The sequence below is a fragment of the Nycticebus coucang genome, chromosome 2 (assembly GCF_027406575.1).
Source record: "Nycticebus coucang isolate mNycCou1 chromosome 2, mNycCou1.pri, whole genome shotgun sequence".
Lineage (NCBI taxonomy): Eukaryota > Metazoa > Chordata > Mammalia > Primates > Lorisidae > Nycticebus > Nycticebus coucang.
The window spans coordinates 51391197-51403293 of record NC_069781.1 but is presented as its reverse complement, the minus strand read 5'-3'; the positions used below and the strand labels follow the sequence as shown (position 1 = coordinate 51403293).

The 12097-nt window shown below is 39.4% G+C and overlaps 1 protein-coding gene across 1 annotated transcript; it reads right to left on the bottom strand.

Annotated features, from left to right (window-relative positions):
• Positions 1–354: 354 nt before the first annotated feature.
• Positions 355–10946, bottom strand: LOC128596539 (putative exonuclease GOR). The gene is made up of 7 exons (XM_053606129.1): positions 10940–10946; positions 9754–9827; positions 9468–9575; positions 7810–7925; positions 5418–5556; positions 2563–2683; positions 355–940 (listed from the first exon to the last, which is right to left on the bottom strand). Exons 1-7 carry the CDS (start codon positions 10944–10946, stop codon positions 858–860), a joined length of 648 nt encoding a protein of 215 aa, XP_053462104.1. The 3' UTR covers positions 355–857.
• Between the last annotated feature and the right edge of the window lie 1151 nt (positions 10947–12097).

Here is a 12097-nt window from a genome sequence, read left to right as displayed (position 1 = left end):
CAATAAAAAAAAAAGAAATAAAGATACTTTTGTGATTGGATAGCGTGTTACCACCATTTATATTGAACGTTCATGGATTTTTACCAGAAGTAAACAGTCAAACTGAATAAAGTCATGTAGTTCCCACAGGCTAGTTTCCATTTTACCAAAAAGCAATTAAGAATGAATGAACTAACCCCTCAAAGAGATTAGACAATTCAGAGGTTGGAGGTACAGATTAGAGCTCAGTACCCTTCACAATCCCTACAGCACTGCCTTAAAATAATCAGTGAGTTGTTGATAGGAATTAAAATCAAGTGACAGCACATCCGTTGGAATAAAAACACTACTACTCAATAGACAAATACCAAAACCTTTATGTCAACAGAGTGAAAAGTTTACATTTACTTTCATATATTTTGTGAGAAAGGAAAAAAAAACAAAACCCTCTACTTCTATTTATGTACAGGAGATCTAAAGGAAGTGGTTCCAATTTCGTTAGGTAAAGATGTTTTTAACGCCAAGCAGTATGATAGTTTTAAGTATAAAGAGAGAAACAACCTTTGCAAACAGTATTAGACTCACTGCTTCAAATCCAAACTGCTTTCCACTGTTATTCACAAGAGGAAGCAAATTACTTACAGAGATGAGTTGAAAATTCAAACTAACTTAATTCCTCATCATCCCCTCCCTCTGCCCACAGACCCAACTTGAGAAATCACTGTGGAAATATAACCTTTAAAATGTAATAAATAAACCTCAACAGTTCTTTTCTTCCTCCTCCTCTCTGAAGTGTCAAGAAACCCCAGACGGAACTCCACTGCCAGCAGTGGGAGCCAGAGGAGTCCCTGGTACAGCGAAGTTCTTGAGCAAAGTGACTACTTCTTTCCTTTCAGGTCTTCTTTTACCTTCCAAAGGACCAGTTCCATGCAAGCTTTTGCATTTTCTGTAGATTTGTGACCTCCAAAACAGTACAAATATTTTTTAAAAAGTGTTAGACATAAGATGACCATATCTATGATGTTGCCCACACGTTCTCAACACGAAGCCTTTAGTTGTGTTTGCAACAAAGTTAACACTGCAGTCTACCAAAATATAATTAGCCCTAATGTGAACCCCTATGGTTGCTTTATAAATGTTTTACATGAATCTACCATGCTGACAAACATGGCTCTTTTTCTATGAAGTGTGTCCTTGTCACACTGCTGCTACCTCACAGTGACCGATGGCCACACCACCTTAGCCATATACCTCTTTGTTGAAGTATAACCACGAATGGGCAGATGTCACTAAAGGGCAGAGATGTGGCTAGAAGCCAGAAATGTGGAATACTAGGAAAAGTACACATTTCTAAACAAAGGATGACCCTAGACACATGTCTACGTGGTTTTAAAAAGTAGATTATTTTCTCACCTGGAATATAGTTCTGGCGAGAATAATAAATGATACTGAGACCAAATGAGAAAATTCATATAGTCAATGGTTCTAAAATAGTGCAATTTTTTCATTTATTTACTTGTGTATTACTCTGAGAAAGCTATGATACCATGTTAACATTTTAAAGATTAGAAGATTTTAAATCAGATTTGTTAACTGAAATATTTTTATACCTATGTAGTTCTGACAGCCTAGTTTCCATGTCCTTTCAATATGTTCAAGACCTTTCAATATGTTATGTATATATTGAAGGCAATGCAAATTTTATAATAGAATTTTGTGGGAAATCTGAAATATGAATATACTTAAAGTAGATGTCAATTAAAGACCCTCTGCAAAACAGTTACTAGTGCACTGTAAAATTAAACCTGCATTTTGTATAATTAATTATAGATCAGAAGAGTAACTTTAAAAACATACAGTATTATAACATAATTCTAACATACTTAAAATTAACTTGCTCTGTTATTCATGCAGTTTCCTAAACAGGTGTGCATGAATATATCCTCTCCACTCTGAGCCAGACACTGGTAAATTGTACAGATGGCCATGCCACTAACAGGTAATTGGTGGCTGTATTTGTACTTAACACTGGACATATTTCATCAGAGAAGCAAAAACAGAAAAACAGTTCTGAGAGCATGATATACCAATCTGTTATGAAGCACGTGAAGTATACAATGAATCTACAGAATTACACTTCTTATAATACAAAACGCATCCACACTTTACCCTTGGTGAGATAACCTGGACTCAATTGCAGAAAGAACCTCATTTGGGTTAATGAAAAGCACATGTGAAAAGCTACACAGTGAAATTTGGGATGGAATTAGATGCCCACACTAACAGTTCTGTGCATGAACGCGAGGGTGAGGCATGATGATCTGACCATCATTCCCAGTGCAACTGCTGCTCTAATTCATGTGGAACATCCAGGATGGGGCGGTGCACTGGGCATACGATGCTTTTTACACAAGCACAGGCAGATGCTTTAGGATTCTCCAGCATAGAAGAGAGTTGGTAGGAAAGAAGCTTGTGCCCTACCCTACGCATTTCAGACACCAAACCTTTGCATGGCTCTCATGGTTTGTTCAGTCACGTCAGCTTGAGGATCCTGACAGTATTTGTGAGCAAATGGTCTCTTACCGTCATCCTGAATGATTCTCTGCAGGTAATCTGCCGCTAGACTCCTCAGGGATCTTTTGTAAGGCAAGCCCAGCCGATGAGGAAACATAAGTGATGTGTCCACGAGTGAAGAATGAATTAACTGTCAAATAAAAGGGAAAAACCTGTCAGAAGCCCTTGGCGAAGAATCAGGAAGCAGCAACAATAACTGATACGATAGCAGGTAACAGGGAGCACCTCCCCAGTGTAAGTCTCTGGACTGAGCATTCCACATAGATATCTCAGTATGCTTTGCAGAGCAACCTGATGAGATAGGTCTTTTTATCATCTCTTTTCATAGCCAAGGAAATCGAGGCTTTGAGAGGTTAAGAAACTTGCCTAAGCTAAGTTAGTAAAGCTGAAGGAAACAAGACCTGAGTTGTCTGGTTTCAGAGTCCACACTTTCCTACAGAGAGGTGGAGAAGGTACCACCAGCTTGAGTGCAGAGAGGTTCCCCCAAGGACTTGGGGTGACAGAGAGTCAGGCTCCTTCTAGCTTGTGACTCAGTGGAGGTGGCACACCCCAGTTCAGCACATACCTTATATACCAGTCACCCTGAATTTCAAGGTTTGCTGGTCTGCCTCTGGAGGAGGCACAGGTAAGAGCTCAGTCCTATCTAGTGCCAAATCCCCAGTGCAGACACATGGAAGAAGCTGAATGCATCTTTACTGTCTTATGATGTAGAAAACACGACAGAACAGTTTTGGGGGAAGAGAGGTCAGGTACCCAGAAAGTCAGGTATAAGTTTGGATTCCTCCTTAGGAGAACCATATTTTAAAAGAAGTGTTTGCAGATTCACCTGAGGACAAGAGTAATTTAAAGACTGAGAAATGAGAAGTTGGAAATTTAAAGTTTAACGCCCATTATGCCTTGCCTGACATAACCACTATTAAATTCTCATTTAAGGTTCCAGCTGCCATGCTGAGCACCAGTTTCTGCCTGCAGGGTATTGTGCAGGGACAACAGGAGAGGGAAATCACCGGAAGCTGACGCCTGCTGGGACCTGGTGGCAGCGGACTACGGCAGCACTGGCCACACAGCATCCCTGCACTCAGGGACTGTCAGAGTAGTGGGGGAAAGTGAACAGGAGTGGGAACAGAGAAAAGTCAGCTTGGGGACAAGGGAAGTTTCTTGAGAAGATGACACTAAAAGTGGCAGAGGAAAGAGAAAAATAGGAGAATCTATGAGTCATCTGGAATGAAGATTGATTTTAACCAATGAAGAAGCACAATGGTTTGAAATGTTCTGGTCTGAAGGACAGGCAGGCAATGGTTCCTGAGAAATCAGACACAGGGAAGTCACAGCAAGAGGTCCAGTTTGGGAAGTGATGTCTCTGAGATGACAGGACAACATCCCTGTGAAGAGCTCACTTACGGAAACTTATGTCCCCAACTCCGCTTTCCCAGTTTGGTCAGATCTGAATGGAAGCACATTCCAGCTTATCTGTCACAGGCAGTGACAACACTGCTCTTTGAAACAAATGTCCTATGCTACAGACACCAGCTTTATTAAGAAAAAGGCTGACATTCACCCATGAAAATTAAACGGCCTTACTTGGATTCTTATCTCTTACTTGGAGAAGATCTAACCCTTCTCCACATGAAGGTAAGTCCAGGGGTGGCTGAGACCAATGCTCAGTAAAGGTCTTCAAAGTTCCAGAGCTGTGCTGTGCAGTGTGGAAGCCACGAGCCATAGGCAGATATTTAAACGTAAATTAAACAAGAATTCATTTCCTCAGTCACATTAGATACCTTTCAAGTGCTCACCAGTCACACGTGCTTAGTGTCTATTATGGTTAAATATGTATACACCTAGTATGAAATACATATGTATGTACATGGGTGTGTTTATGTGTATATATTGCAAACAGCTGGCCAGCCCAGGGGCCATAGTTTACTAGTGCCATTCTAGAACACAGAGCAAATAACAGAAAAATTTAATCTGGAGTCTACTAAGGAAAGATTTTCAAGTTTATCATGACAAGAAAATAAACATGATGTAGACTTTTGAGCTCACCTATAAGTCCACCTGATTTAATGCGGAAAAGGACCCTTAAGTGTGTGAACAAAAAAATCTGTTTAGATAACCGTAGTTTCTCTCTCTATACACACACACAATATGTGTATAATATATACACAATAGAAAGTTCTATTGGATATCATTGATCTATAATGGGATGAGCAAACTTTTTCTTAATGTGTCAGATTGTAAATATTTTTGCCGTGTAGGTCACACGGTCTGTCACAATTCCTCAGTGATATCATTGTAATGTGAAAGCAGCTATAGAAAATATGCCAGAAATCAATAGGCATGTTGGCTCTGTTCCAACAAAAATAGAACAGGGCCATAGTTTACTGGTCCCATTCTAGAATACAGAGCAAATAACAGACAATTTTAACTTAGGGTACATTAAGAAAATATTTTCAAGTTCACTATGCCAAGAAAATGAACATAACATTAGATTTTGAGCTCACAAATAAGCCTAATGATTTAATGTGAAAAAGAACCTTGACATATATGAATAAAATAATCTGTTACATAAATTTAGGCTTGTTCATTTGAATATTAAAGTTTGTCAAAACAATGTTGTTTTATCATAACTGATGATGAAACCATCAAGATTCTTTCTGATCTTGATCAGCCAAATGATGTGAGCTGTCTCACACTGCTCTGGGTTTTTGAAGCTGGATGGCATCAGCCCAATCAAAAATTCTTGTTTTCTTGGTTAATAGGACAAATCAAGTACAAATTATGATACAATGAAAAGGACTACCATCTTAACGCATATAATTTTGTAAAAATATTTTTTAAGAAAATATTGGCCTGTAATTATTTACCTTAAGAGCATATAGACTATATTCAAAGCTATGTCCAATTATTATAGTGTCAGCACTAAAAAGGCTCAACAAGATGGCTTGGACGTCACGGATTGATGTTGTTGTGTTCTTCAAATCATCTTCAACTACACCAGAAAACCTATCCCAAGAAGACACATAATGCAAGTAAAGAATATGATCAGTGAATTTCATCAATTATAGTTAAAACGCATTGCCCTACTGTGACGAACACCTCAATAAAACAAAGCGCTTAACCGCTGTCAACTACCCCTCTGCTGAGTTACCTTGGTAATCTGAGTTTTATCAAATACAGTTAGGTGGCCTAAACCTAAATATGAAAAGTGAATAGATGGAAGAGCAAATGAAACCGTAGGTGAGTCCAGAAAACCTGGGTTTGAACTATACTATGACTATGCCAGTTGCTCGCTATGTGTTATTTTTAGCAAGTTACATAACCTTCTGGTCTCAGTATGCTCATCTGTACATAGGGATAATTACCAACTTACAGGTTTAAGAGGGCCCCTTGAAAAATCAATGCAGGTGAGTGACTACCTCAGTGGCTTTCATGAAGCACATACTAAATAAATGTTCAGGGACATGGCTACTGCTAAGAGAGATAAATAGTGCAGAAGTATTTTAACTTAAACCATATGTGCTACTATCTTTTGTAAGAAACAAGAGATATCTGGCTCCATTATCTTGTTTAGTTAGAGAATATGATACATGTGGCTAGTCAAATATTTGAATTAAAAGGAAGTTATGAATGGAGTAAATGGGTTCATTCAAAAATATTTTCTATAGAATTCAATGTACTGAATGCATTTGAAGTTTTTCAAGATTCAAAGGTTCTTTTACCTATAAGCCTTTCAATTCTCATTTTTCCATTATTAATATCAATAATTACCAAAGTATTTCCTGATTTGTTCCAAAAAAAGGAATCAGGGAAGATCCTACTGAACTCCTAAAAGAATAAGAGTACAGTAGATGGGGATATTAGGATATGGCCAAAATGAAGTGGAGGAAAGTCAAATAGGGTTCAGAGAGGGAAGAGTTTACAAATGCATCTTTTGATAGCAGCTACCTTCATTGATGTTTACAAATATAACCATTTTTCCAAACTATGAGGGAGTTTAGATTAAAAAAATTCTTAACAGAATACTGTATAATTGTCAACATTTACCATCAAAACAACTTTTATATGATCACCTTGCCTTTTTACGTACCAAAATTATAGACATGCTTATAATTACAAATCATACTTATTCATATAAATATTTTAAGTGCTATTGCAGAGTTTGTTATTTAGAGAAAATTGAACAATAAACACAATCACACCAGTAATTACTTCTAAGTGTTCACTCTAAGACCAGTGCCTTCCATTATTTACTTATTCATTATTTTTCTATTTTTAGAGTAGGAAATTGGTTTATTTTGGAAGTTATTTTCAAATTTTTTTCCTTTATTAAATCATAACTATGTACATAGTTATGTGCTTATGGGGCATAATGTGCTGATTTGATATTCAATGTGGAATGCTTACATTAAACTGATTAACATAACCATCTTCTCACTTACTTGCTGTGGTAAGACACTTATACTTTATTCTTCATAGTTTTGAAATGTACCATTGCATTTATGCATATTAGGTGAGGTCCCACCAAATACCCTCCTCCTTCCTCCTGACCTCCCCCTCCCCCACCTCCTCCCCTCGCCCTCCTGTTCTCTCCTTTCTGGACTATAGTTATGTTTACCATTATAAATATGCAAATATGCCATAGCATATGGCTCATACAACTTTAAAAACCCAGTTTAAAACTGATGGATGTATCATGGGTGTTGTATATGAGGCTTTAAAACATTAAAAGCAAATCCATATTGTTCCATCTCAAGTTAGCTTTAAGTTAGAATTGAAAATATGTCATACTTTAGTAATGATTAATAAAACTGAATATGCACTGGACAGTTATTCTGTATGCCACAGCAAAGCTATGTACATTTGGGGTCATGTCTACAGAAATTAATTAAATTAATTCAAATTACAGAAATTTGTACCTAGTGGGAATGATAAAGTATTAGAGAAGAAACTAATGAATAACTGAATAAATAAAAACAATAATTTATTTACTGATTTGCCTGTTTCTGTAGCCTCCTACCCACCACTCCAAGCACCTTGTCTCTTGTTTGGGGTTGTAAGCCAGGGCCTCGTGCAGCATCTGCATTTTAGTAGGTACTCGATAAAATATGAATGTTTTTCCCAACTGAATGAATTAAAGAAAAACAGTATAACTTGCGTTCTAAAGCTGATCCCAATAAATGTATGTAAACTAAAACTTCACATAAACTATGGTTGAATGTTCTCTAGTCTCAAACCCTTCCCCTAAAAAATGCATACCTGGTGTTATAGTCAATGACTTCCTCATCTGGTTTCACAAATGTATCGTAGACCATGTGGAGGCTGGAATCAACAACTGTCACTCGAGTAAGTTCCAAACCTTTGGCCGTATAGCACTATTAAGGGAGAAATAATGAATTTATATATCATATTGAGTAAAAATATTCTAACATTTGAAATATCTTAAAGCAATATTTCTAACTAAGATATACAACTTAATCATATCATCCAGTTGCTAAAAAAGGCCAGTGGGGGTGGCGCCTGTGGCTCAGTCAGTAGGGCGCTGGCCCCATATACCGAGGGTGGCGGGTTCAAACCCAGCCCTGGCCAAACTGCAACCAAAAAATAGCTGGGCGTTGTGGCGGGCGCCTGTAGTCCCAGCTACTTGGGAGGCTGAGGCAAGAGAATCGCTTAAGCCCAGGAGTTGGAGGTTGCTGTGAGCTGTGTGAGGCCATGGCACTCTACTGAGGACCATAAAGTGAGACTCTGTCTCTACAAAAAAAAAAAAAAAAAAAGCCAGTGGATCTGACAATCATGTAAAAGATGTTCCAAGCTTTATTTTTTTTCCCTTAATGTTAATAGCATTTCTGTTAATAAAATCATTTCATTTTCTTAGCCTTTATAGTCATTATCGTTAGACACCAGCACTACCCAACAGAACCTTCCATGATGATGAAATGCTCTATTTCTGGGCTGTTCAGCAGGGTCGCCACTAGCCCCATGTATCTACCAAGCATTTGAAATACTGCTAGTGCAAGTGGAGAACCAAAATTTTAACTTTATTTAATTTTAATTAATTTGAATAGCCACATTGGCCAGAAGCTACTTTGTTAGACAATGCAATGATGGACCCTGTTGAATGAAAAGGGGACAATCCCTTCTATACTATATAAACATGGTACCACAGAGGATAACATGGCAGTGAAATCTAATTTCCACACCTGCATCAGTATTACATACACCGTTTCCAGTTTGAAAACTGGGCACTGTCCTCTGCCTTTATTATAAATAAACCTTACAAATCTTTTTTCAAATATACTATAGGGAATAAAAATTGCATATATTTTGTTAAAGACGACTAGTCACATGATGTTTGACAGATAGAAAACACTTCCTCATATTTTAGCACATCTGATTCTCACAATCACCGTTGACTTGTTGTTAATTTACAGCTAAGAGCACCTAAAAGATCTACTCGGGTTTTGTAATTCCAAATTCTGCTCCCCCACTGTTAGTACTGATTCTCAAATAAAGGAAAATAAATCCCTATAAAGAGTTTACTATCTCTATAAATAATGTTTCAACAACTGTTTGTTAAAGCCTTCATGCGATTTGGGAGTAACAGACACACAAAGAGTTTTGACTCACATAATTTCAGCAATTTGATGAGTAGAGACACCACTGATTATAAAGAAAATTTAATAAATAAAAGAGACTTGTAGGACAATTTCTGATTTCCATCACTTATTAGGTACATGAACTTGGCCAAGTCACTTAAATTCTTTCAGCTTCAGTTGTTTCATCTATCAATGTGTGAACAAACATTGCAGAGCTACGTGTGATTGAGAGCTACAGCCCTGGAAAGCTTATACAAGGCAGTGTTGTACGATCATTTGTTTCTAATTACTGCAATAAGGTAAAATATAAAACCAACATACCACTTCACAATTTACTGCAAACACACCAGGATTACCATCAGCGGGTAGGACCTTGGCAAAAGTCTTCACAAAGCCCTCTAGATTTTCTTTTTGGTCATGAACATGAAGCTGAAACAAACATTGTCAAATAAATTACTCTATTTTTAAGTGTAATTAAGCTCATGCAAGTTTTATCCACTGAAAATTAGTAAATTGATAGTTTTAAATGCGTATTGATCATCCAGGTCTCTGCTGGAGGCTGCAGCCCGGCTTCTGAAACAAGCCGTGTTCTGGTGACAAGCCCTACCTTGGCGACCTGACACCCGAGGGATCCAAGGACACCTCCACAACAGCTGTATCGAGATTCCAAGCCGCTGAGGACTGCAAACCAAAGACAAAAATAAAAAGTAAAAACAGGCAGAGAGGGGAAGATGGAGGGGGATGGAGGGGTCACGGTGTATGGCACACCTCGTGGGGGTGGGACACAATTAGAGGAACTTTACCTAACAAATGCACTCGGTGTAACCTGATTCTTTATACCCTCAATGAGTCCCAATTAAAAAAAGAATGAAAAAGAAAAAAAAAAAAAAAAACAGGGTGGCTAACTCCCAAGAGCTTGCCTCTTACCTTATTCTCAAAGACCTTTCAGGGCTCTGCTGTGCAATTATTCAAAAGCTAGCATTCTTCACAGTTACATATTTAGATATTACATAATGAAAAGAAAAAATCTACTCACGTAAGCAGAGTGCTTAGGTCCTATGCTTGCTTTCCCTTTCCCACATCATCTGCTCTGTCCCATCAGTTCTTGTACTTTTTTTTTTTTTAGTTTTTGGGAGGGGCTGGGTTTGAACCTGCCACCTCCAGCATATGAGACTGGTGCCCTACTCCTTTGAGCCACAGGCACCACTGCCCTTCTTGTTCCTTTATATGGCTTTGAGACAAACCACTCCAACCATGTTGTCAGCACCAACTCCTACTCCCTGACCTCTTTCTTCTCTCCGCCGGAATCCTCTAGATGATGGGATATATCACCTTCTCCCTTTCTATATCCAAGTTTTTGATCTGACCACCATAAAACATTATGTAAACTGAGACCACAACACAGACGCTGGCCTGCACCTCCCAAGTCCTGACACCGTCTTCTTTTGCATCCTTGGTCAGATACTGTACACGTGTGGCACTGCCTCAGCCTGAAGCCTTCCTATGTCTTTTCTTAGCCCACTCTCATCATCCGTCTCATCTATATTCTTCTTTGCCCTAAGCCCACCCTCCCTCTGGCCCTAGGTTCTCCCACTGGCTCCTTAACCAATCTCTTTGCCTCCAGGGTTTTCTGTACTAGTTTTTCTAGGAAATGTGGTTAGACTGATCTTCCCAAAGCACATTTTCATCACATCACTTTCCTTCATTTCTACTGTACTTCCTCAAGTTCACTTGTGAATACTGAGCAAATGCAAATTTCTCAGGCTGGTACTGAAAACTCTTGCTCAACCCACCTGACATTCCTCATCCAATGTTGGCATCCCATAGCCTTATCTTACCTTCTCCTGGGATAAGAAAGAAGGCAAAGGACCAGCATTAACAGGGCATTTGTTATATGCCAGGGGTTTGACACAGAAGCTCACTGAATCACCAAACAAAGCCCTCTCTACGAATGTGGTAACAAAAGCTCAGGACAAGTCAGTAGCCCAAAGAAAATGGGCAGCAAAAAAGCCCAAAATTTCCAGTGTGCTGGCTCCAAAATCTGTGTTCTGCTCATTACACCACACAATCCTGTCAGCCCAACTGATTTGTCTGTTCTTCTTTACTTGGCTTCAATGTCTCCCTTCTCCTTTGGAATTCATGCCCCCACACTCCCAAAGCCCCCCATGATTTAAAGTCAGGTGAACGTGTCTGATCTCGTTTACTACTATTTTTTCATGTGTGGCCCCCAGTTCCCGTCGGTTTCCTCCCCCTTTAGTTTTTTCATAACATGTATTACACCACCACCCATACTTATTTACATGTCTGTATCAGTAGTTCATCTGTCCACCCATGCACCCAAATATTTGTTATGACCTGTCGGTGTCAGGTGCTAAACACTGGGGGGGGGACACTGGGGAGAAAAGTTGGACGTTCCCCCCAAAGCTTAGTGCTTTAGATGGCAGCCAGCACATTATTCAGTCACCGCAGAGTGGAGATGAGAGCCGTGGAGGAACCAACAGGGCTGCAGAAGGAGGCGGCGGCCTCGCTTTAGGAAGTGCAGTCAAGAGAGGACCCTAAGGAGGTGATCTTTACAGAGAGACCCGAAGGACAGGAAGGAACCAGTGTGTGAAAAGCCGAGGGAAAAGGCCTCCGAAAGACACCCGTGTGGCGTGAAGATGGGGCTGGAGAAAGGGCAGAAGGGCAGGGGCTGAGTCGGGCAGTGCTGGCAACATTGCAAAACAGTGACGTGAATAGAAAATGTTAACAAAACCCCAAAACTTATTCTGGTAGGTGTTGTGTGAAAAATAGATTTTGGGGTGGGCAGAGGAGAAGCAGGAAGGGTAGGAAGAGCCCTTGCAGCAGTTTGGGACGGATGAGGGTCGTCGTCACTCAGGCGCGGAGGAAGTGGAGGCCACAGCTCAGCTGTGTCTGAGGCAGGACAAATGGCACTTGCATGCTGTCTGGCTGAC

What these genes read in the sequence shown, in the direction of transcription:
- LOC128596539 (XM_053606129.1), bottom strand. An exon ending in GTCATTGACTATAACACCAG is followed by an intron (nt 5,557 to 7,809) that starts GTATGCATTTTT and finishes TTCTTGGGATAG; the next exon opens with GTTTTCTGGTGTAGTTGAAG. An exon ending in GAGAATCATTCAGGATGACG is followed by an intron (nt 941 to 2,562) that starts GTAAGAGACCAT and finishes ACTGTTTTGGAG; the next exon opens with GTCACAAATCTACAGAAAAT.